This window comes from Vanellus vanellus (genome assembly GCF_965231255.1).
Source record: "Vanellus vanellus genome assembly, chromosome: 1".
In the NCBI taxonomy this organism is placed as follows: Eukaryota; Metazoa; Chordata; class Aves; order Charadriiformes; family Charadriidae; genus Vanellus; species Vanellus vanellus.
In genome coordinates this window covers 53,594,648-53,620,856 of record NC_138905.1, presented here as the reverse complement: position 1 = coordinate 53,620,856, position 26,209 = coordinate 53,594,648, and the positions used below count along the sequence as shown (strand labels likewise).

The 26,209-nt window shown below is 37.0% G+C and overlaps 1 protein-coding gene across 1 annotated transcript in view; it reads left to right on the top strand.

The window, feature by feature from the left end:
* The window catches only part of BLTP3B (bridge-like lipid transfer protein family member 3B), a 58,576-nt gene that overhangs the window by 22,323 nt on the left and 10,044 nt on the right, over positions 1 to 26,209 (top strand). Inside the window, exons 5-17 of the mRNA XM_082498690.1 lie at positions 753 to 942; positions 3,245 to 3,385; positions 3,953 to 4,123; positions 5,408 to 5,588; positions 6,962 to 7,045; positions 12,647 to 12,829; positions 12,932 to 13,050; positions 14,921 to 15,062; positions 15,896 to 16,089; positions 18,125 to 19,623; positions 20,056 to 20,231; positions 21,683 to 21,819; positions 23,441 to 23,591. Of these exons, the coding sequence (XP_082354816.1) occupies positions 753 to 942; positions 3,245 to 3,385; positions 3,953 to 4,123; positions 5,408 to 5,588; positions 6,962 to 7,045; positions 12,647 to 12,829; positions 12,932 to 13,050; positions 14,921 to 15,062; positions 15,896 to 16,089; positions 18,125 to 19,623; positions 20,056 to 20,231; positions 21,683 to 21,819; positions 23,441 to 23,591 (3,368 nt within the window). The remainder of the gene's footprint in view (positions 1 to 752; positions 943 to 3,244; positions 3,386 to 3,952; positions 4,124 to 5,407; positions 5,589 to 6,961; positions 7,046 to 12,646; positions 12,830 to 12,931; positions 13,051 to 14,920; positions 15,063 to 15,895; positions 16,090 to 18,124; positions 19,624 to 20,055; positions 20,232 to 21,682; positions 21,820 to 23,440; positions 23,592 to 26,209) is intronic.

Here is a 26,209-nt window from a genome sequence, read left to right as displayed (position 1 = left end):
ATTGCCATAGAAATTCTGTGTAGGATGAAAGTTATAAAAAGGAAAAGGAATGATAAACCACAAACTGTACTTTTAAAACAAGCAGGAAAAAAAAAAAGGGGGCAAAAAATTTTAGATGTTAATAGAATATTTAAAATACAGTTTTTGATTCACTAATCTAAAACATTCAGACAGATAAGATTTTTGTTAAGAAATAATAATTGCAACTGCTTTATCTTTTTTAAAACTTGAGTGCATGTTGATTTGGTGTAGAAATATAACCACCATTTAGCATGCAAAAAAGCAAATATTTTACCCTATTTTGCATATATGAAAGATACTAGTTTTAATGGGCGGAATAACTTCGCTTATAGAGATAAATACTAACCAGATTGAATTGTCAAGTAATTCATTTGATGTGAATTACTCCTAATGTATAGATAAAGAAGAGCAAGATTTCTACATAATGCTGTAGACTGTTGTGTATATATGTATAAAATATTTATCATGGAAAAATTGCATCAATTGTTTTACTTCATGGAGATTGATCTTGATCCAAAATATGTTCTTTAATGACTATTTTGAGATTAGGATCATAGGGTGAAAATTACTGTAAACTAGATCAAATATATTCTCCACTTATGATTTTTTGTTAAATGTATTCGGAACTTATTTTATGGCTTGTTTAATCTTGTATTTCAGCTGTTTAGTAAGTTTAATTTTGTGCCCTTTCATCAGGTGTGTATTTAATATGTTGGTATTTTACTTTTTAGTGAATATGGCTTTGCTGAAAAAGTGGTAGAAGGCATTTCGGTTTCTGTGAACTCCATTATAATAAGGATTGGTGCAAAAGCCTTTAATGCTTCGTTTGAACTTTCCCAGCTGAGAATATATAGTGTAAATGCAAACTGGGAACATGCTGACCTCAGATTTACCAGAATACAAGAAGCTCAACGTGGAGAGGTAAATACTATCTTTTGCTAACTTTCTTCGCTTGTTTTTGTGGTAAAGGAGGAGGAAGTTGAATTGCAACCTTATGCAGTCTAGGCAACTGGGAACGGAGGCATTCTGTGCTCAGTAATTTCAGTTGTCCTCAAGGAATACAAGGATGTTAAAATGGTGGCTGTGAGATCAAATGTCACGTCTCTAGCAGTGGCCAAAGTGGATGCTTAGGGAAGAGCATAGCATACCAGGGCAAGCATATGTACTGTTCCCCTCTTACTTTCTTCAAGCTTGTGATCATTTTAAAATGCAAACTAGACCAGACTTGAAGAGTAGTGAAAGAAAAAAGAATGCTATATTAAATGTGGAAGGATAAGGTGTTTTGCTGTTTGTATTATTATTATAGTTGTTATTTTTAAACTTTAGGTGGTTATTTATTTGCTTGTGAAGGTTTGCCTAATAAGGATTTTTTTTCCTTTTAGCAGTTTTAACTGAATTTTAATCAAGTTCCCATTTCTTGGAATAACTAAATCATATGTACAAAAAATAACAGTAGTAAAGTGCATACTTTTCTACTGTATGGGAGAACTTAAAAATGTAAGTCCTAGACTAGTGTACACCATTCTTTTGCTTTCTCCCATGTAACCAAAGTAAAATGTATACTGAGTGCAAGGTTGACTCTAAATATTGTCTGTTGTATTGAGATAGACTTATTTTAGCATGTGTCTGGCCTTGGTTAAATAGGTGTTTCAAATTTTGCCAATGTTTGTTCATTTAGGGACAATTATTCCGTAACAGGGTTTACTCAGAGCTAAGGAGTCTGATAGTTGCTTTTTCTGTAGGGAAGGAAGCCCCAAGAGAATGTTAGTTAGAAATACCACAAAAATAATAGCGGAAAACTATTTTTCTGACAGTTCCTTTCCTGCAGCTTGTCTGTGTGCTAATGTTCATGTGTTAATGAAGTCTAATGAGGAAGAATTAAAGTTTGACTAGATGGAATTTTGTATTGCCATATTTTTTGATTTTGAGCTTTTTAGGAAGAATTTGATCGTGACTAGTTGCTCCGTACACAACAGAGCTTTCCTTGGGGAGCGTTCCTTTTAGTGTAATGAATATTGTAAACACAAATTTCTGTAAACTGTAGTGAATCGTTTGTTAGAAGTAAATTGCCCGAAAAGGTGAAAAAACAAAACCGACACTACTATAAAGATAACTTGTTCAAAACTACATTTTAAGGGAGTAAGCAGCTTTGCACTGTAGCTGCACTATTGACATAATGAGGAATCTCCTTAGAATTTTTTTAGAAACTTCAGTTCATGCTGCATCTCCTGGATGAGGAGGGTAGGTACTCTTTTTCTGCAAATAGTATTTTTCAGGCTACTTGGCACTGCGCCTTTCCATCTTGCTCACTTCATTGTGCGTACGTACCTCCTTCCCAAACACATTGGGTATGTTTTACTTAAGTCTCTGCTTAGGTTCACAGGGCGTAGGCAGTACAGTTCTCAAATTGACAAGAGGAGAACGACAGCTGAAAAATGACACATACCTACCTATTCCCTTTTCACTTTCCTCATGGCTGATCTTTTCTTCTTCAGAGAGTAATATAGGAAGGAGTTTTAGGGAAACTAGAATTAACATTTCTTCCTCCTGATGTCCTGTTCATTTGGTGTTCTCCATGATGTTGCTGCTTGGACAATAACTTATTTTCCCATATTTGACTTTCAATACCCAGCTGTACTTGCTGCTCTTGTATCATTATTCTGACATTTGCTTGCTGTGTCTTCTAGAAAACCATGTAATGGATTCAAAGCTTGTGGGGTCTATATGGCATACAATGTGCTCAATGTTTAACTTTCTCTTTTAAGTGAAATAAAACACTCCAAAAACCTCTCCCATCCTGTAGCTTTGCTTCTCTTTCCACTCTTTTCCTATATACGAGGATTTAGCATTTTGAAACTAAACTACATGCTGCTCTTTTTGTTCCTCTTCTAAAAGCAACCTAGTATGCAATAACGGTGACCGCTATTTTCTTCTGAATATTTTAAATGCTGCTTGTTACCTCTGCCTGCTTGGAAACTAGCTTAACGTTCCTGTGACATTCTGGAGGTAGAGAGAAGGATCAGGGCTTTACTTCCTGACACCTATAAGCAAAGTAACAAGTGAATTGTATTTGTTCTGTTCATATGGCTCTGCATGAAGGGTACGTGTGAGTGTGTGTGCATATATATGTGTGGATATATACATACATATGTGTATTGCATATATGCATACATAACTGTCATATTGCATGAAGGTGTTTTTCTCTTTTTCTCTCTCTTTAAAGGTTTTGACTTTTAAAGAAATCAACTGGCAGATGATCAGAATAGAAGCAGATGCAATCCAGAGTTCTAAGCATGAAATCATGAGTGCTCCAGTTCGACTGATTACTAACCAGTCAAAAATTAGGGTCACGCTTAAAAGAAGGGTAAACTTGAAAACTTTGAGATATTTTATTATTTTATTAATTCATTTTTAACTCATGCTCTTAATGCATACATGCACATAGTAAAGGTTTTAAATTTAGGCCATATAAAATATAGAATTCCCTGAACAATTTTTAATAACATAATCAGTAAGACTATAGAGTTTACAAGAAATATTGCAGGCAGTATTTGAAGATGAAGACCTTGCACAGGTCCTACTAATGAAATTGTTTGATCTACAGAGCTTTATTTATGATGATGCATGTTGTCTTACCTTTCTAGATTCAGGCAATATTTATATTACATTTAGGAAAATGCATCAGTTTAATATCCAGTGCATGCCAAACAAATAAAAAGTGAGGCATAAATATACTATGTCTTAGGTACTTTTTAGTTTATAAGGGGAATACAATTTAAAATAAAAAAAGTTTGTTATTTATAAGGAAGAAATCTGCTTTTTGTGAAGTGTGGTTTTGCATTCAACTTTTTTTTTTCTCCCCTTGTATTTGATATAAGAAATGTAAGTATTTAATGGACCCATTTGACTTGTTTAATTTTTTATTCTACAGTTAAAGGATTGTAATGTAGTTGCATCAAAACTGGTTCTGATTCTGGATGATTTGCTATGGGTTTTGACTGATTCCCAGTTGAAAGCCATGGTGCAGTATGCCAAATCTCTTAGTGAAGCCATAGAGAAATCAACAGAACAGAGAAAAAGCTTGGCTTCTGAAACAGCACAGGTATGATAACTGATTGTCTCACTGTATCATTATCAGGTGTTCTGAAATCAGTGTGGTTGGTTTTGTTAATTTATTTTAGACAATGTTCAGTTACTCGTTTTCATTCACCTGTGTATCTTAAATTACAGTGGGGATGAATTGCAGTAGTGTAAAACAGACTTTATTTTACAAGATTTTGTGTATTGATGTTAATTTTAAGGAAAGAAAAAAGTTGTATTTCTTTATCTAGGTACAGAATATTTAGACTTCTGTATTTACTTAGCAGTTGATTAGCTGTTTAGTAAATTTGTCTCAAATTTTTTTCTGGTTATAAATTAAAAAAAATATAATTAATAGACACTAAGGTAACCTTAATGTGTGGATAGATATGCTTACTATGATTTAAAGTACCTATACAGTTTGTTTTCATGGTACTGAAAAAATAGCTTTTAGAAAGAGCTTTCCTTCATGTAGCTCTCTTGTTGGAATATATATTGAAAAATAATTCTACTTTTAACATACTTCTGCTGGCACAGATGTGATACTGATGCTGCATGTGAGATGGTCTTACATAAATCTTGGTCGTCTTTCAGCACATACAGCAGACTAGACGAGCTGGGCTTTGTGAGAGTTGGCGGGAGGGACCTCTTGTCTGGGAAGAAGCAGATAAAAAAACTGATAAAAGACAGTACTACAAAAATAAAACATAATTTATTACTGAGACCGATTGAGTAAAGTCATTTGTATAGAGTCTTTTGCAATAAAGCTAGTGTACTGTAATGGAACATTCAGTTCTTGTGGTGGTCCTGATGACTTACAATGTGATTTGATGGTTTAGCCGGAGCAATCTAATGGTTAGCTGTTACTAAACAGGGAGGTCCTGATTCTTCAATCCCCTGGTACTGGCACTGGCTCACGTTTGACCGTATTGTGATATAGTTTGGGGGGAACAAAACTAGCCAAAGTGAGCCCAACAAAAAATTGATAGTTTTCTGCTGTTTTGGTTCCCTGAACAGCTTGCAATGAAAGTTAGAAAAATACCAGTGCTCCAAGTGACAGGGGTCTAAAGAAGTGTGGGGGAAGAGGAGAATGGGGGATGCATTGGCATTGCCTCTTGGTGACACCTAGCCATTAGCTCAGCTTTATTCTAAAACAGCACGCTTAAACCTCAGTAACGATCCAAGGTGAATGCACGTGTTGCAGATTTGTCCTTATTTCAAAGGCCTGTTTTGAGTAAGTAAAAGGATACTTATGCTTGAATGGAAGGATAAACTTTATAAATTGATATGACTAAATATTTTTCAGAGCTCTGCCCCTGCACCCAGCTCTCAGCAGGTGAAAGCACACCAGACAACAGCAGCACCTGATCAAAACGACGCAATAGTAAAATTGTTTAATGATTTTGATGTTAAAGAAACTTCTCATCACTTAGTAATTTCCCATTTGGACCTACATATATGTGATGACATCCATTCTAAAGAAAAAGGTAGCTTTTTTTTTTTTTTTTCAAATGACACACCTGTGAACAGTAGTCATCTTTAGAGGACATTGAGGAATACAATAATGTTAATCAAGAGTCGTCTTTATTTTAGAGGAATATTCAGAATTGTCTTCAGTGTCTGTAGACATAGTTAAAATTAGCTAGATGCCTCTATCAGGACAACATTTCATTACTAAATGTGATTATTTTAGAATAAATGCAATAAAACCTGCTAAAAGTGCTAGTAGCTTCAGTGCTTTTCCTGTCTTCTAGAAACTGATTCTGTCTAGTCTGATTGTTGATACTGTTTTTTTTTTTTTTTCTTATGTTAACTGGGTTATGAAGAATGCAGTGGCAACATTACTGTGGCTTGAAAGGGTCACTATACAATATGCTTCTGTAATACTCCTATAACATACAGACTAATAAGTGAGCAGTCCTCTTTGTGTTACTAATTTAGAGAATTTGTTATGCTCTGCATCACATAGAAAGAATGGAACAAGTGTTCTGTGGTCTTACAATTTTGTGTATAATACTTGCACTTTTTTTAAAAGAAAAACTATTGTGTATAGCCATATTTAGAATCAGAAAAAAAGACGACAAATGACACTGCTTTTATGCCTTTTAAAAGTGATCAGAAGAGAATGACATATCAGTGTATATCCAAGGAGCAGGCTAGCCACTGAAAAATTTGGAGGCATACGAGGTCTGCTGAAGAAAAGAGTATTGAAAAACTTAGGTTTTAGCAAATATATTTCCTTGATTAAGGAAGATGCTTGCAGAGCAGCAGAGCGTAAGATTCACTGGCTAGAGACATAATTCCTTACATGCAATGTATCTACTGCCGTTGGGATTTATCTTTCTTAGTGAGATCTCTTTGCTGGTCCATTATTTTTGGCCATGAAGTTTAAATTTAGCAGTGGAAAAAACACCTCAGAAGACCTCTTCACTGCTATAATATTTGTTAAATAAAATAAAACAAATTAATTTCAAGAATATTGTAAATATAAATGTTGACTTCAAATGACTGATCACAGTCTTACATTCAGTGTTAGAAGTTTTGTTTCGGGAAAACTGCAGTAATATGTGTTCGAAGAGTTGGTTTTACTTTTTAATAGTGTTTAAAACTATACGCAATCCATTAGTAGTGACCAAGTACAGAACACGGAGTTCTACAAGCTAATCTTTAGAAACCAGTGAAGAATACCCGAATGAAAATTTTGAGGGAAGATAATGAGGTTGTAGGAGAGCCAGTAAAGGGGAGGAAGAAGTAGGTGTTAACTGTTAACCACTGTTAGGTGGTTAAAGGAATGCAGCACCATGAGAACTAACATGCTAAATATAACCTCTGCAGAGCTGAGCATTGTTTTATTTTACAGACTCCAATAGACGTGTTACAGGAGGGGCCATGCAGCTTTCCTTCAGCTATTTAACAGTGGACTATTATCCATTTCACAAAGCAGGTATGAAAGTGAGCCTTTTGTGAATTATCTGTGAATGTAACTCTCTTGCCTGAATACTAAAAAAAATATTTGTGTGTGTATATGTATACAGCTTGCATAATAATATTCTAAGCATTTGAAATACACTCCTTTTTATTTCCTTCTAAATGCAAAACCAAGCAACAAAAGCAACAACTTGGGAACCAATTTAATTTCCATGAATGAGCTATTTTAGTCCAAACATTTTTCCTTTTCACTGTTCTGTTTGGTCAATAAAATGGTGTTTACATATTTCTGACATGAAAAGAATTGTGTGTTGACAGAGGAAGGCAATATGGCAGATTGAGGATTCACTAATTGGATATTTGCAAGACTCAATCTGCTATATTATTTTCCATATAGAAGTCTATCATTTTATGTCCTTTTCCAAACAATGTTTTCGTTTTTATTTTATTTTGCTAAACAAGAATCCCATTGTGCAGAGGTTCAATTGTATAGCCTTTTGTTAAGGAATTGTTATTAAACAGATGTTAGCAATTTCCAAAGAAGCATGTCTTATAAATAATTTCTAGTAAATTTGTTTTTCAGAAATCTAAAAAAATCAGGAGAAACAAAATCAGTTTGCTGTTGAATTTGAGATCAAAGGCAATCCAGTAGAGTGGAGGGGCTTTTAGTTGGCGGGGAGTTGGTGGTGCTTTGTTTTGCTTTTTACTAACACAAAGCAGTCATTTTAGAGTGATTATACGTGTACCTTAAAGGGGTGAATAAGCCGTAGCTTACCTTATGTCCTTCTTGTCACTCATGGTTGCAGTTGAAATCCTGTAATGTCAATGTCTGTTTCATTCATAAGTAGCAAGTATAGTTTTTGCACCTTAAAAAATGTAGTTTAGCAAAGATCAAACATACACAGCCACAGAAAAGAATATGCTTAAGAAAAACAGTATTCTTTCTTTGCTATACATTGGCCTAATATGGTTTGAAATTTGTGATGATGGTTTCCTGTCCCATAAAAGTGGGACCTTAAGTTACAGAGGTTTAGCACACACCTCTCTTGTGACCCAGCTATGTTTTTTATTTATTGTCACTTCTGATTCCTTCTGTGTCTAAGCAAGGGTCTGATCTAGCTATGGTTTCTCTGTGCTCTCCTCAGAGAAAATACAGAGAAACAGGGAAATAAAGAGATTGTTTCTTTTGGAAGGATTCTTAGCCAGATTGAACCATGCACTGTAGGCTCTTAGATGAGCCTGTTAGAAGCTCACTGAGAGTGCTTTTAGTTAATGGCTACATGGGACATAACTCCTACTACACGAAACCAGAGATGGAAAAGATCATCTGCAGAGCAAAGGTGGTGCCTCTAAAGATAGTGTTCTCCTGCTGTCTTAAATGGTGTTTTATACAAGTGACAGAAAGTTAGGTCTCACTAATAAGCTATGACAAAAAACTGCCAAAGGTGGTGGTGTTTTATCAAATAGGGTATATATGTGGAGGGGAAGGGAACATGCTACAAAGTTGTTTTTTTTTTTGGTTTTTTTTTTTTTTTCTGGTTTGAGAGGTCATCATCTTCTCACCGTTTTAGAAGAGTGTGGCAATTCTACAGGCAAACTGTCATCACAGAGGGGAGAGTCCCTTTACTCAAAGGAACGCACATTAATCCTGAAAGTTCCAAGGGAGTTCTCTAGCCACATGCCTCTATTGTTGTATCAGGCTATCACCTGATATACAGAGCATTCCTACCTTGAAGTCAATGCTCGACAATGTTGCATACTGAAGGACAACGCTGTATTAATACTCTATAACAGTGGGCAAGGAGGAAACAGCTATATACTTCTGTGACTGTTACCAGACTGTTTTCTGGGTTTGTACCTCTCTGGCCTATGGAATATTTAGAAATAGCTCTTTTGGTATTGTCTTCTTGGAAATTACAATTAACCCTTCAGGAAAAAGCCCTCAACAATTATTTTGCAGATTGGGTTCTTTTGAGGATGTTGTTTGTTTGTTTTTGTAACAGACCCCACTCAGAAATGCTCTAAAGGGAATGTGAGGCATAATTGCTGTATTGTAAATTTCTAACCCATTGAAAATCAAGCCTTCCAACAACAGCCTTTCATACTACTTACGAAAAATGAAGCTGGTTGTATGTCCATTGACTGTGATAACCCTAACAATAAGCCAGATTTACTGGATGTTGTAAACCTGTCTGTATAGCAGTCCACTGCTTTACTAGTCCTCCCAGATCTGCTCTCACAGAAGGTTTTACCCAGATCCAGTATCTGCACAGCTGATGTGTTGCTGGGTGGTGATCAGAGAAAGCTGCTGCTTTGCCATCATGCAGGACATTTTGCAGCACAGGAAATTCTTGATCAAGCTGATATATTGAGACAATGTGAGAAACTGAAAAGCATTTTATTCTGAAGAATCAGCAATAAATTCCAAGGGTAGCAACATATCAGTGCCAGCCCCACTAAAATATTGTTTTCTTATTACAATTTGGCCTGTTCTTCACTTCTCCCAGATAAATGTGACAGTGACATCTCCATATATACAATTGTAGAATAGTTGAGGGTGAAAGGCACCTCTGGAGATTGTCTGGTCCAACCCCTCTGTTTAAAGTGATGTAAATTAAAGTTGGCTTCCCAGGGATATGTCCAGTTAGGTTTTGAAGAACTCCAAGGGTGGAGACTCTACAGCCTCCCTGGGCAACCTAGTCCAGTGTTTAAACACCCTACTGTGGAGGAAAAGCTTTTTTTTTTTTTTTTTTTTTTAATGTTTAAGTGGAATTTCTTATAATACACTTTGCTTTTTGCCTCTTATCCTGTCACTGGGCACCACTGAGAAGAATTTGGCTCCCTCATCTTTGCTTGCCCCATCAGTCATTTACACACATTGATAAGATCCCTCTGAGCCTTCTCTTCTCCAGGCTAAATGATCCCAGCTATCTCAGCCTTTTCTTGAAAGGTGTTCCAGTCCCTTAAGTATTTTTGTGACCATTTGCTGGAGTCACTTCAGTAAGTCCATGGCTGCCTTGTACTGGGGTGCCCAGAACTGGACCCAGTACTCCAGATGTAGTCTCACTGGGGTTGAGCAGAGGGCACATATTGCCTCCCTTGATCTGCTGGCAATGCTTTTCCTAAGCAACCCAAGGTGCTGTTTGCTTTCTTTGCATCAAGGACATTGCTGGTTTGGATTGAACTTACTGTCTCACGTTTGGTTTTATTTTTCTGCAAAGCTACTTCCCAGCTGGTCAGCCATTAGACTGTACACCAGATGCTAGACTTGGATTTCCCTTTGAAGTTCATGAGATTACTGTTGGGTCACTTCAGCCTTTTGAGGTCCCTCTGAATGGTAGCACAACCACCTGGTGTATCAACCATTCTTCCTAGTTTTGTACCATCTGCAAAGCTATTGAGCTCTGCCCCATCATCCAGGTTATTAAGGAAGATATATTGGTTCCAGTATTGACCCTGGGGTTATACCACAGATGATTGCCTCCAGCTGAACTTCATGCTGCTGATCCCAACCCTTGAAGACTAACAGTTTAACCAGTTTCCAGTCCACCTCACTATGTACTTACCTAGTCAGTATTTCATCACTTTATCACTGAGCACGTTGCAGACAGTGTTGAAAGCCTTGCTAAAGTCGAGGTAAACAACATCCACTGCTCTCCCCTCAAGCCGGTCATCTCATAGTAGAAGACTGTAAAGTTCATCAGGCATGATTTCTCCCTCATAAATCCATGCATGTGTACTCGCAATCACTTTCCTGTCCTTAATGTATTTTGAAATGGTTTCCAGGACTATTTGCTCTGTTGCCCTCTGTTACCTTTCCCCATTACCTTCTTTGAGGTGAGGCTGACCAGCCAGTTCTTTTCGTCCTCCTTTGTGAAGATAGGAATGACATTTTCTTTCTTCCAGTTGTTGGGAACCTTTCCTGATCACTATTCAACGATAATCTTTCAAAGGTAATTCAGAGCGGCCTTCTCATGACATTGGCCAGCTCTCTCAGCACTTGACTGGTGCATGTCTAATCTGTTTAAATGTTTTCTAAGTTAATGCTCTTCTTCTGAGGGGAAGGTTTCCTTGCTCCAGACTGTCCCAAAGTTCTCAAGGTCCTGGGAATTCTCAAGACAGATGTTACCAGTGAAGACTGAGGCAAAGAAGGCATTGAGTATCTCAGCCTTCTGCATGTCACTTCTCATCAGGTCCCCTGTCCCATTCAGCAGCAAGCCCAAGCTTTCCCTATGCTTCCTTTTGCTAGTGATACACCTGTAGAAGCATTTCTTGTCCTTAATGCTCATCATTAGATTCAATTCCAGATAGGCTGTGGCATTCCTAACACCATCCTGCGTATTCTTTTTGGGTAACCTGATGCTGTTTCCACATCTTGTACGCTTCCTTTTTGGCTTTAGATTTAGTCCGGAGCTCCTGGTTCATCCACATGGACCTCCTTCCACATTTGCTAGATTTCCTGCTTTTCAGGGTGGACCGTTCTTTGGCTTCGAGGTGATTCTTGAACATCAGCCAGCTCTCCCGGAACCCTCTTCTGGCCAGGGTTATATCCCATTAAATTCTTTCAAGTGGGCCAAAGGCTGCTCTCCTGAAGGAGACTTGTCTCCTTGGCACGTCATTCAGCTTTTTGCTTTGTTCCTTCCCCTCCAAATCCTGAACTCTACCATGTCATGGTCACTGCAGCCAAGCCTGCCCCGACCTTCACACCCCTGTGCAAAAAGGTCATGTCTTGTGATAGGCTCCTCCCTTAAAGTTTCTTCCATGCTGAAATCTTTGCGTTTAGACTTGAAATCATAATTCTTTCCCAAAGCATGTTCCTATTTTAATAGCAACCATATTTACTCATCCCCAGTGTGAGTATCCAAAATCTCATTAAGTACATTTTCACATGCTGGTATTTAAAGAGTGATGTACCAATTCGTAGAAGTTATTTGTATTGCATCCTTATTATCAAACAAGTTAGTAGGCTGTCTTTACAGGGGCCGTTGGAAGAGATCTCAGTTTCCTTCAGAGGTTTAAATACTCAATCAACAGCAAGACGTTAGGAATAAAGAATTTCCACTGGGCTTGATTTTTAAGGCTGTGTGTGCTGCAACACTGATTGATCTTACCTTCTTGTTTGTGTGCCATGAAGGTGCTAGAGAGTCAAGACAAAAAGAATTAATTTCTGGAAAGGGACCAGGAACTTCTTAGGACACCGTTCTGGCAGGAAAGATAAGCTTGGAAAAAGTGAGCATGAGAACATTGCTCTGTTACTTGCTCTCACTTTTTTTTTTAATGAAACATTTTTTTGCATGTTCTCACATATGACATTAATGTGTCATCAAATTTCTCTGAACTGGAAATATGCAGTGATGTTTTAAGCATTAGTTAGTGGTGTTAAAAGGCAGGTGGCAATATCATACTGTTTTCCGAGTGATTTTGTGAAGCAGTGAGACTTGCTTTTATGTAATGTATAACTTCTGTTTTAACGTCTGTTATAACTTCAGTTGTTCGATAATTATGGCATGCAATGAGATTATAGTTTGAAGAAGAATTGTGAAATAGTGGAAACTCGTTATCCAGTTCAAAGCAAACTTGGAAATTACTTAATATTTCCCCCTCCTCTTATTTGCAGGAGACAGCTGTGATCACTGGATGCATTATAGTGATGCCACGAAAGCCAGAAGTGGATGGGCCAAAGAATTATTAAATGAATTCAAAAGCAATGTTGAATTGCTTAAGCAGGCTGTGAAGGACCAGGTCATAGATTCTCCTCCCAAATCACCAACTGCTGTATCTCCTCAGAACCTACAAACAGGTACTTTGTTTGCATCACTAATGCTCTAGTTCCATGAAATGTTAAAACTATTCTAAAAAAGACTGTGCTTTTCAATGATTCCATCACTATTCTTTCCTACAGGCAAGGAACAGATACCGAAAGGAACATCTAGGGCTTCCTCTGTATCTTCCCAACAACCAAAGGGCAAACTGATGTCTAGTCCTATTGTGGTTAGACTTGCAGATTTCAATATATATCAGGTACATTTCTTGAAGTTAGTAAAACTGGGGCTACTTTGCCCTTGACTGTTACGTAACTATGGTTTTTAAGGGACAATTCCAAAGCCCATTGAAATTATTAAAGTCTTTCCATTCATTATTGGATTAGACCTTTATGGGCCTGCTTCTGCTTTGTTAAAATTGGTGGATATTTTCTTACTGACTTTATATTAGAGATACCCTATCACAATTATGTTTTGGATCCAAGTTCTACTGTTCCCCAAATCCTGACATGTGGAATTTCATCTTTTCATTGTACCCTGCTAGGTACCCAGTATTTTAATATGGGGTTTGTATTTCATGCTTTTCTTATTATTATCTTTTTCAAAGTACATGGATTATTTTTTTTAATATGAAAAGTTTTTTATTTTTTTCTGCGCCCCTCCCTCCCCCAGTGATATTCTGACAAGACACTTTAACCATTTTTGATTTGGTTTTTATTTTTCCTTTTCTCCACTGCGCCCTCCCCCCTCTCTTCTGTTTGAGTGAGAAGTTTTAGTTGGTGTTTTTTCTTCAGATTCAGTCACTGGTGCAGATAGGAGGTAATTGGAATAGAGAAGAAGTATATCTCTAAGGCAGAATGGTAGTGATCTAGGAGGATCTACTCTAAATTTCAGATCCTAACAAAAATGCTTAGTGTGTGCCCTCAGTCCGTGTGACTTCTACTTGCTCGTGTTCCAATTTTCAGTGCTTTTTTCCCATATCGCTTCTGGTAGAGTGGGAGGTTGCAGCTTGCTGCCAGGAGCCTTCATCTGGGTTTGAAGTAGTTTTATAACATCATTTTGTACTGTTGGTGTTCTCATTTGTCTTCTATTCTTCAGATGCTTGTCTCCTCCTCCCTACATGAATACATTTTCAATTTTTTTAATTGTTGTTATTTCTATACAGTTTACAAAAAGCTGTTTTTCTAAATAGATCTGTTATTACTTGGATTTTTGTGCGTGTTAATACAGAGATGTTTGCAGCTTGAAAACAGCTACAGAGTGAAGCAGGCTTATAAAGGTTATATATTCATTATTTCCAGTGAAACTAATACAAGTAGACCTCATCATATACTCAATATTAATACGTTGGCTAATTTCAAACTAGCAGTCTGACCTACTAAGCGTTGGATGAAAGAGCTTTGTTTTGACAACATACATTTTAAACTAGGGTGCATTCCAAGAAATTTAAGGTCAAATATATCTCAAAAAGTGATCTCCTTGTTTCATAATTTACATTGGAAGGAAACAGAAATGGGAAGTTTATCCTTCTATAGTGTCTTGATTCTCCTGGGAAGTAGACCTTTGGGCATAGCCGAGCGTACATATATCTACCAAGTGCATGCTGAACACCTTGCTTAGCAGTATACAGTCAAGAGTTGGCCCAGGTACTAGAACCTGTCCTTATGACAGCACAAGGACTTCCTAAGACTTCTGTAATAAATTTATCTAGCTTATCTATCCCTTATCATCTAGATATGGGATCCTTTTGGACAGACGGTATGCAAATATACCATGTCCTAACATAATTGCTTATACAGGAGCTGTAGTGTTTGCAATAAAGATACCAGATCGTTCTAGGCTTCTACTGAACGCCTTTGAAAGTGACTTGCTGCCTCCTGCCTTGCATGAAGGAAGGGGATCTGGTACTGTCAATACTATATAGTTTTCTTGCGAAACTGTTCTATGTGGATTGCTTTTACTACAAGGCTACTAGGTATTTCTCATTGTCAGCACTTTGTGTAGTTGGGGATCTACATCTGAGAGCAGTGGAATGTTACCCAACTAGGGGCAGTGCCTTGCAACTACAAATGCTTAATGATTCATAGAAATGTAATGTATTAATGAAATTAATCTTTTATCTTTTACAGGTTTCAACAGCGGATCAGTGTCGTTCTTCCCCTAAAGCTCTGATCTCTTGCAATAAAAAGTCACTTTATCTTCCACCAGAAATGCCAGCTATTCATATTGAATTCACCGAATATTACTACCCAGATGGAAAGGACTTTCCCAGTAAGACTTTTTTTTATCAAACCATAAATTTTGTGTTACTTTCACCTTTATGAAGCTTAATACCGATTCCAGGTTAGCAATTGGAAATAGGTAATGGCTTTTTACAATGAAAGAACACAACACTGCTCCATTTCCACAGTGCTTGCTCCTGGCAAACTCCTATAAATACTGTTCTTTATAAACATGTTTTTTAAGTCTGAAAACACTCTCAGCATTTTTACTGACACAGAAATTATCCGTTCTCCAAAATGTGTGTATTGTTTCTGCAGTTCCACTGTCTGGCTACATCAAAGAATTCAGTGGCTATGGAAAAGAACTCAAACTATTGCAATGGTATCTAAGATGCAACAAAGATCTGCTGGAGTTATTTTTATTAACGTGTTATGGGGCTGGCCCTGTTTTATATACTGAAATGTCAGGGGATTTCTTGGGGATGGGACTTGAGGACAGCAAATCTCCTTGGTCCTGCCCTTCCTCTGTAATGAGGACATTATCCCCCTTTCCTCAGACTTCATTCTATTCTAATAATTAGCTTTTACATTCAAAAATTCAGTTACTTGCTTGGAGTGAAAGAAATAAGCATCACTTTAGGTGTCCCATAACAATTTATTCTTCTTTGGGACCAAAGGAATGGGTTTCCATTGTTTCTCTGATGTAAAATACTGGTGAAAATGTTTGCACTCATTTAAAAAAAAACAAAAAACAAAACAAAACAAAAAAAACCAAAATAAAAACCAAACCAACAAAAAAAACATCCCAAACAAAAGCCCCACCAAAACCAGCCCCTAAACACTTTACTTATTCTCATGATTTTGTTTTGTTTTCTCTTTTAGTACCATGTCCAAATTTGTATGGCCAGCTGAATGCTTTACAGTTCACCCTGGATGAGAGAAGTATTCTTTGGCTAAATCAGTTTGTGTTGGATTTGAAACAGAGTCTTATTCAATTCATGGCCATGTACAAGTTAAATGACAATTCAAAATCAGATGAACATGTTGATGTTAGAGTTGATGGACTAATGTTAAAGGTACGCTGTTGTTGGGGGTGGGGTGAGGTGGGAGGGTGGTTCCTTGGAAAAAAATGCTTTTATTCTGAAAAACTGTTAGCAAATCAGCTTAAGGAATAAACAGACAAATAAATGAACAAACCACCCACACAATAAGCAATGCTGCTCTGGAAAAGTGTGCAGAATATGATGGTTTGAAGACAGTCATCTGTCTTCCATGCTACTTCATCTGTGTCCTGTGGGTATTTTGGTTTTGTATTGATGACCTGAATGGGAGTATTAACAAATTATTTCACTGTGTTCAATGAAGCTGACATAGCAAAAGAAAAAAAATTGAGCACTGAAGTGGAAAAAAAAAAAAAAAACTAGCAAAAAATTCATAGTTGCAGTCTGTATTAATGCAAGAGCCTTCCCTTGTTCCTCTCGTTGTAGTATATCAAAACACTTTTATCTTGTTAGTGAATGCCTAGAGTAAAGAAAGCAGTTCATCTGAAGGCTTGTTTCCTTCTCCAAAACCCATTCTCACTGTTTTCTGTTTCATGCAGGCCCTTGGCTGTAGTTCAGGTACACAAGTTCTCTATATGTTTATTCCAGAAGAGTGGAGCTTGTTAATGCAGCTGAACATCAGATTTTTGCTTCCCTTGTGTTTTCCTTCTGTGGAGGAGAAAGATTATTGAGCAGACAATTCCACCCACCTAACCCCCTGCTCCAATTTGCATTGGTTTCCAAGGTTCAGAGGTGAACAAAACAATGAGGTTTTTTGATGGTGCCCACGGGAGAGGTTTCAAGAAGGCTAAAAAGTCAGCATATGGAGAGATAGTTATCTTCTTAAGGCTCTTGGTGCATATTTAATGGAACTTTAAAAGGACGTGGTTTGTACTGAATAAAAACAAATATTGAGAGTTAACAACCAGGAAACTCCAAATACAGACTGATCTAATATTGAATTACTATATGTGAATAGCTCACTAAACTAAGAGAAGATAAAAGTATTCTTAAACACCTCAAACTTTGATTCATGTTAATTATTTCATCCCTGTATTAACTGCATTATTTTTATTCTAGCAAATTATGAATCTTTTATTATTGGTGTTATCATTGGTGCTTACATATCACATAGCTAATTATTATATAGTTACATATTTGGTTATTTTGTTCTGAGTCTTTTTATTTACTCAAAGAAGCCTCCACAATCCATCTTTCAAGTGTCTCTAGGATGACTTTTTTATTCTGATCTTTCTAGATTCAGCATGGAGATGTTGTGATAGAAGGTAGTGTCACTGATACTACTGAAACTAGGGTGGGCAAGGTCTGTATTAACAGACATCTGATGTCAACATCAGACACAGGATTTGGCATAAAATATATATTTCCTTTAAAACTTGCACTAAAGATATGCAAGTTAAATTAAGTCCAGTATAGTGAACTGTTGTTGTTGTCTTGTTAGAGTTGGAATATATTTTTATTTTCATGATGGAAAAAAATTTATTATGATTACCAGATAATGGTCACAAAAATGGTCACCTGTTCTGTATTCTGCAATGTTAAGAATATTAGCTGTGTTAATTGTTTCCTTCTTAACGTAGAAATAAAATCCTGTAGTAGTGAGTGTAGTGAAAAACTCTATTTGGCAAATCAGATTGAACTCAAATTATAATTTTCTGGTTTTCAAAGTTGTAAATATTTGGAACACTTGAAGAAACTTTCTGCCAAGCTCTTTCTGAGTTGAAGAAATGAGACACTTGAGCCTAATGTAGGTGACCTAAATCTAAATCCTTCAGATAAGAAAACCCTGAGACCTTTTTTTATACAAACATTGTGGCATCTAAAACACTGAGTTTTAGATGCCACGGCATCTTTCTTTAAAATGAGAGGAAACACAAACGATAATCTGTGAGCCTGACTTATCCCTTTTCTGTGTTAGTATACTTGAGTTCTCATAAAATTCTAATCATATTTCTTTATTTCACTTGTCATGGCTATTATTTTGTTTCTTGAATTGTATGCCTTCTTTATCTACATATTTCTGGTTAGACAAAATATATTTGTCTTTCAGTTCATTGTCCCGTCTGAAAACAAACCTGAAATTCATAGAGATCAACCTCGTGCACTTTCCATTCAAAGTTCAGAGATGATTGCTACGAATACAAGATACTCACCAAACTGCAGGCACTCTGATCTAGAAGCTTTGTTTCAGAACTTCAAAGACTGTGAATTTTTCAGTAGAACTTTCACCACTTTTCCTAAGTCCCAGAAGAATTTTAATCTTTTGCATCCAATCTTTCAAAGACATGCTCATGAACAAGATACTAAAATGCATGATGTTTATAAAGGTTATGTCATCCCAAAATTGAATAAATATGCATTAAAGACATCTGCAGCTACTGATGTTTGGGCCTTGCATTTTTCCCAGTTTTGGATAGATTATGAAGGAACGAAAAGTGGGAAAGGCCGACCAATAAGCTTTGTGGACTCGTTCCCACTTTCACTTTGGATTTGCCAGCCAGTAAGATTTGCAAAGTCACAAAAAGAGCTTTTATCACATAATCAGACAGCTTTGAACATTCCAAAAAGTGAATCTAGTGATCTTGCTAATAGACTGCAACGTAAAAAACTTCTAAAGGAATATTACAGCAGTGAGACAGAGCCCTTGACCAATGGCATTCAGATGTCAGACGCTTCAGGAGTGCTTTCGGAAAGCTCTTCCTCTGATGCAGATGTACATGTTCTTGTCCATGTTCAAAAACACGTAAGCGTGCAGATCAATCATTACCAGTATCTTTTTTTGCTGTTTCTTCATGAATCTCTTGTATTGCTCCTGGAAAACTTAAGGAATGATGTAGAAGCGGTGACAGGAAAACCTGCAAAGCAAACAGATGTCTGCATTGGGATCCTACTGAAAAGTGCAGAACTAGCCTTACTACTCCATCCAGTGACTCAGGGAAACCCTTGTAAGTCTCCAGTTGTGGAAGACGGAAGTCCCATGGCATCAGAACTCTCCCCTTTGGGAAATGGGGAAGCTCTTACTTCAGAGAGTAAATTAGTTGGCAATAAGATAGTGCAAGCTGGTATTAATAATTTTGATTATGTAAATGACTGCAAGCCTCTGAATGCTGAAGTTAATAAAGGAATTTTAATAGATCCTCTTTTGTTTAAATCGGACAGTAATACGGATTTTCAGAAAGGAATGTCATTTTCAGATGATGCGTCAGATAAAGGATTGGGAGATACAAGTGAAGGAGGAAGCAGTGGACTTTTTAGTAGAAGTGATTCAGAGGAGGTCTGTGGACCTCTAAGTGAGAAAAGTAGCTTGCATCCTAGGGATTCAGCGTCCGTTTTAAATAAGAGAGAGGATTCTACTGATTTTATTATTGATAAAGAGGATGACAAAAACATATTCTCAAGTAAGTTAAATGAACAGGAAGGAACAACTGAAGGCTGTCCTAACCAAGTCACTGACTTGGAAACAGAAGCTGCCTTAGAACCTGAAGAGCTTGAAATCAACAAAGAGAAAGTGACTTCAGTTAGAATGTTTGCATCCCAGCCTTCATCAAGGTATAGAAGATTTAATACTAAATCAATTTTCCTACTATTTAAAAATATTTATCAATCTTGTTGGCCACATACTTTTAGTAACGGTCAACAGAAGTGAACATCTAGTAGATAAAAATTTTAGAAGTATATAAAGGTATAAGATATGCAGTATCCAGCATTCAATGAAAGTTAAAATGAACTGTTAATTGGTTTAAACTATTTACTCTCAGTTTGTGTTATGAAATACATATTGAGAAAAATACTGACACAAATATCTTCAAGAATGTATGTTGTTTATATGCTTATCTCTCTTTTTCTTGCCAAAGGATTATTGAATAGTCAGATTTTTTTCTCTTATATCTTGCCTGGTGTAGAGGAACTTTTTTCAAGTAACTTCTATGTAATTCCTTTAATTTGAAATAGTAATTCCCTTATATCTTTATATTTTAAAAGTGCAAAGCCTAAGGAACGCTGCCCATCCAACCTCCCTACGTTCTCTGTTTCTTACAAGAATATGAAGAGAAGTCCATCACAAGTCTCTCTGGATACCATCTCTATTGATAGCATGATGCTAGAGGATCATTTGATAGAAAGTGATGGAAGTGACAGCCAAAGCTTTCTGGAGAAAGGTAAGTAGGTTTAGCAAAATATTTTTAAACAATACATGAAAACATTGTTTATTGCTAAAATAATACTCAAAAGGATTGTAGTGCAGCAAATCTTGGATACTTTACAACACTATTTCTGTTAGCTTCTCCAGTCAGTAGTAATAAGTATCTTCACAGCACATCATTTCAAGGGAAAGCAGTAAGGTGTGTTACTTAAGTTGTACTACTTAATTAAACACTACTTAATTTTACTCTCTTGAGGAAGGTAAAAGCATTGCAGTGCTATGTTGCAACTCTGAATTAAGCAGAACTGTTCCCTGCTTTGCTTAAAAGCCACTGCTTTGGCTTTAAGTGTTTACAGGTTTGTACCTTGGATCAGTGTTATGCTTGAGGTGGTAAAGGAGCTTTAATTTTAAATGTAGATGAAAAAGAAATGGATTTTCACTGATACTCGCCATGCTAATTTCCAGGCAGATAGATTTGGTAGTGTCCTTGCAGCTTGTTCCTTACAGAGCAGTTCTAGCTATTGACTGTTTAACAGCAGGTATTTGTCCAGTTTTTGCTGGACATCTGTGCGCAAGTGTTTGTTCCTGATTTGAGGGAGGAATTCAGGAGGAATTTGGGCACATGGTAATTATGTCTATATAATCTGTAGTATTGTGGATTTACGCAAATGTAATGATCTAGTAGCTCTCTGGTAAAACTGCTTAAATAATTTTTTAATGTCAGGAAATACAATAAGACTTTATTGGTACGTCTTTTCTGATAAATTCTATTTAAAGTAAAGAATGACTTTTTTTTTTTTTTTTCTGTAGGATTTCTTTTCAGTCTAAACCAATAACGGGAAGAATGCTTTACTTGCAAATCTGTTATGTATTTGGATTGTAGGAGTATTCCTGCATGTGCTTATGTGGAAGTATGCCATAGAATACATTTTCCAATTTAAATAATCTTTATATGTCTTTTTACCTTGTTAAACAATATTTAACTGCAGGTTAAGTCTGCACGCTTTCTAGTTGTCAAGGAAACTGCCATGTTCACTCTAACGAAAATCTATGTAGCTTATTTCTCTATACATAAAACTGCAAACACTTGCTCTAAAGGCACTGTGCAGTGTTTTAGATACATGACTTGGAATCTTTAACCATTTTTTTTCTGGATCAGTTTTATATTTGATTTCGAAGTCTAAAAAAGGCCCTTCACGATTTTTTAAACAACGCATGTAGAGTGCCATTTTGGTTTTGTCACCATGTCCTGCCTTACTTGCATAGCATCTAGAACTTTGAACCCTCTGTAAAAGGAATGGATTTGGCGGTTCAATCATAAATATTTGTTTAATAAGCTGTTCAACTCATCTTAAAAAATGAGTTAATGTATGCATACAATGACAGACACTGACTTTATTCTTAATGCAGGAGTGATCCAGGTTATGCTATGCTAACTTTGCATTTTTTCTGATGTGTATATGGAAGGTATTACAGCCACAAACTATCAAAGCCCATCAGAAAATGCCCATGAAGGAGGCACAGTGATTGAAAATTGTGATGGGTCATCTCCAGATGCCATGAGCGCTGCTTCAGAGAATGCCCATGAGACTAGTGAAGAAATGGTAATATTATTGAATTCCATTAGAATACATACTTCAGTAAATTAAACCTCAAAATAGAGCTAAAATTAATGCTTCTAGATGTGATTTTTCAGCTAATTTGGGGAGCTTTTGGTAGTGCATTATGTGAGCCTATAGATCTAGTGCACTCGTATTAAGTGCAAATGAAGATTATAATCCCCGTGACACTGAGCATTCTCTGTCCTTGTTATCTCCTCTATAGCCACTGTTGATAAATGACAGTAGCCACTTATAAATGTCAGAAAATATTTCTGCTTTAGTACATAGCAGTATTTTGTAATATCAATATAAATTCTCTTATGCTCTGTTGAAAATGATATTTAAGATGAGTTTTTTAACATCATCAATGATAGATAAAAGAAAGCACCACAACTCTGACGTTTCTTGTATGGAGGTGTTTCCTTAGCACTGGTAGCATTCTGTAGTATTTGCAATTAGAGGCATAACAACTGCCCTACTGGGTCAGATCAGAGATGCCTCTTGTCCAGGATAATGTCAGGACAATGCCCAGTATTTAGAGAAGATCAGAAGAATAGTGCATGTAGAGAGGGATTCCCTCTCTGAGACACCATGCAGCATCCAAGTTTTTCCATCTGCCTATATCTACTTATTCTTTGCTGATCCTTGCCCTAATCGTTGCTTCTTAAATTATATTCTAGTACCAGTTAAGGTCATGAACTGGAAACCTAAGTGTATACGTGCCCAAAGGCAGACAATGAATTTACTGAAATCAATTGTGTACTTGCTGACATATTTTCCTTTTTAGTAATGTTAGTCGTGTAATCCTACCTTTACTTTAAATATTTGTGGATCACCTTCATTTAAAACAAACAAACCAAAAACCCAAACAAACCCAAAACCAAGCAGCTCACTTAAATTATTAGTTCCTTTTAAATAAGTTTTCAATTATCTGTGCTTATAGGCAGTATGGAAAAAACAGAATTCATTCAGATTGTTATGCAAATGCATGTTAGCATATTTTTTTCTGCTTGTAGAATATAACCAAAAATTAATTAGAAAAATGAGCCCAAAATAGTAGTGCTGATGGACATACATCTTCTGATACCAAAGCTGACTTTTGAAACTGGCTGCTACTTTTTCTGAAAGACACTGCAATCTAATAAATAGAGAAAAAGGGCTGACTACTATGCAAATAGCCAAAGTTTAGTAGCCTGTCCTGGTTCTTTAACCTGGTCTGATTCAGCACCACAAATGCTTGGTTGTGCTTGTGATATGCACGAAGATGAATGCAGGCTTGAAAATTTCAGGTGTCACATAGGTCACATACTTCTTTGTCAGAGTGGGGAAAGTCTGTCTCACTTTCATGGCTTCTCTGGCCAATTCTGAATTGGTATTAGTGGGTTACGTATACAAGCATCTGTCTTTCGGCAATCAATCAAGCAACCTGTTGTCAAGCCAATGGGTACAAAAAGAAAAGAAGAAATAATGAGAAAACTTTGTGCTTTTCTGTGAGCAAGGATTATGGATATGAAGATTCTTTTCCTTTTGTGGAAGAAAAGGTTTAGACAGAACTTAAAAACCAGTAACCACTGTAAATTAAATTTATAATCTTGTATTGTTTTATCTTGATTTTTTTTGACAGATGTCTGTTGTGGTTTTCCAAATATTTGGTGTTAATGGTGAAATTGACATCAGAGGTGAAGACACAGAAATATGCCTACAGGTCAACCAAGTGATACCAAATCAATTGGGAAATATCAGTGTTCGACACTATCTTTGCAACAGGACTGTTGGTAAGAGCTGAGTGTTGTGAAACTGGAGTTGGAAATAATTGTTCTAAGTAAATAAGAGCACTGTATTAGCCTAAAAACACAAAACCAGTTTTATGTTAATACAATAGCATCCTTTTTGTGCTCGTTTAGAATATCTACTCTGATTTCTTTCCTAATCGCCATACATTAAAAGGGAAGGAAATAAAAATTGAACCATTTCTGATAGTGCGGGTAAAAAAATGCATTGCATTGAATTCTGGTCATTAGTTTGCTTTGTTTAAATCAAATAAGTTGCATTACATTATGCTACTGTTTTATGAAGATGGAACTTCCTTACTGCTCTAACAATACTTTGCTTAAAGGTAACTTGGTTTGAAGGGCCGTTTCTTTTCTTCAAGATCTATTTCTGTAGATTAAATTAACACCCACAGTTTCAACAGATTTATAATCTGTGGTTTAAGAAAATTTAAAAATTGAGTCCATGTCAGGAAAGGTGAGCTGCAAGGAAGCCTTTTTTCTCTCTCTTTCTCTCTCTCTTTTTTTTTTTTTTTTTTTTTTTTTTAAGCTTGATAGGAACACAGGGTATTGTTTCAGCCAGATATTTGCGCAACTAGATCAACCAGTGTATTGTCAGAGCTGTTCTTGAGCATGATTACATACGCATTCCCTGCCAGAAAACCTAGTTCACATACTGTGAGGTTTTTTTTCTTGGCATGATGTATTGGCGTGCCACTTCATGTCACAGTTTGCTTTGCTCCCCTCTGCCAGCCTTCCACACGGATTGCTGGATGCCAGCTCTGTTGCGCTGTAGGGTTTTTGGGGCAGATCCCTGATGCACCTGCTTCCTGCTTCTGGTTCATCTCCTTTCCTAGGAAACAGCTATAGCAGCTGTTGGTTGCCATTTATTTCCAGCCTTCCAGCAGCATGCATTTTCTTCAGGAAGTTGTGCTTGGTGGTACAGCCTCTGATCCCTTAGCTAAAGAAACCATTTACTGGTGAGCTGAGCAGTTGCCAGCAGCTGCTGCCTGAGCAGCTGTTGCATGGTGTTGCAGTTTTATTCAGACATCTGAAGGCAAGAGGGAGGTTCAGCAGGGAAGACTCATGGCTGACCTTCAGTTTGTACAGCAGGCAAGCTGATTCTGGTCTGTCATATCTTCTGTAAAAGCAGGAGGGAGTAAATAGTAAGAACATACCACCTTCCTGCTGTCATGTGGGTCTAAAACTAGAACCTGCTTCCTCTGGTTCAGCTGATTATGAGAGGCTTGTGCACTGGCTGATTATTTTATGGACAAAAGGTTACAATGTGATGGGAATCTCCAAATACTTCCACTTCATATCCCTTCCTTTCTCTTTCTGGTGGGTATCTAGATGGGTGGGCCAACAATACTTTTTTTATTGTTGTGTTTTGTTTTTTTTTTTAAAAGCACGGCCCTACAGTGGGGTCAAAAAAAAAAAATGATGTACCTTACAGAATCGGAACGACCAGCAATGTACAAAAAAAAAAAAAAAAACCCACAAGCATTCCAGAGGATCAAGGCTGGGAAAAAGCTTGAGAATTAGATCAAAAGAGACAATTTAAATTAGTTAAGGGTAACAAAATACAACTAAAAGAACCAGTGAGCAAAAGCGTAAGAAAATATCCCAATAAAAGCAACCCCCCCCAAGACCTTTAATAAAACTTACTCAAGTTCTGAATTAACAATTTTAACCAGTAAACTGAGGAACCCTGCAAAGCAATGAATAATCAAGTCATAATTACAGTCTTCAAAGGTGTTCTGAGTAAAAATAACCATTTAAAACCTACTAGACTGTTAATGCAGTAGGTGCGGAAAGGGAAAAGTGTGCCTAATAGCTGGAATAAGTTTGAGGGCAGTGAGGCAGCTGTGCGCTTCCCTGCAGGGCTGGCTGCAGGACCATGCCTTTATCAGCTCTTGCCTGGCAGCAATAACAAAAGAAGGAGTATGGCTGAGGTACTCCGGAAGGACAGTGAGACCGTGTCATGCTCGCAGGAGAAGGGAACAGCAGTTCATAGCAGCTTCCAAATTGTTTAATGCAACTTTTACTCCGTCCTTTGTTGACTGTGCTCTTTCAGATATCTGCAAGATAACCAAGATTGACTTCATGGCTGAGACTGAATGTGTGGTCTCTTCTTCTTCTGTTTTTCTACGCTTTGGTGGATTCTTCTGGCAATGATGCAGGCGCTCTTTTCTGGTCTGGAAATAGTTGGGGCACATACTGCTTATTTCTTTCTCTGTATTTGTGGGAAGAATATAGATCCTTGAGGGAAACAATTGCAGAGACTCACTGGACAGAGTGGTCATTATTCTCCCATCTGGAGAGTTGCCCTTCTTCTCAAGGGCTGTTGGTGGATAATCCTCTTCTGCCTGGACTACAGCCACAGTTTCTTGGTGGGAGAAATATGACATCTAGCACTTAAATATTGGAAGGATTGAAGGATGGAGTCATGGCTGTTAGTGTTGTGGAAACCTCTATTCACAGAGGTATCAAAGGGAGAGGTTCTGGTTTACAGCAGAGGCTGAAGATTCTCATGTTCATTTACAGTTCTTTCCATTGGCCTTTGTCAACCCAGACTGACAATAAGTTCATCTACCCTGACCCAGGTGCCAACAGATAATGTG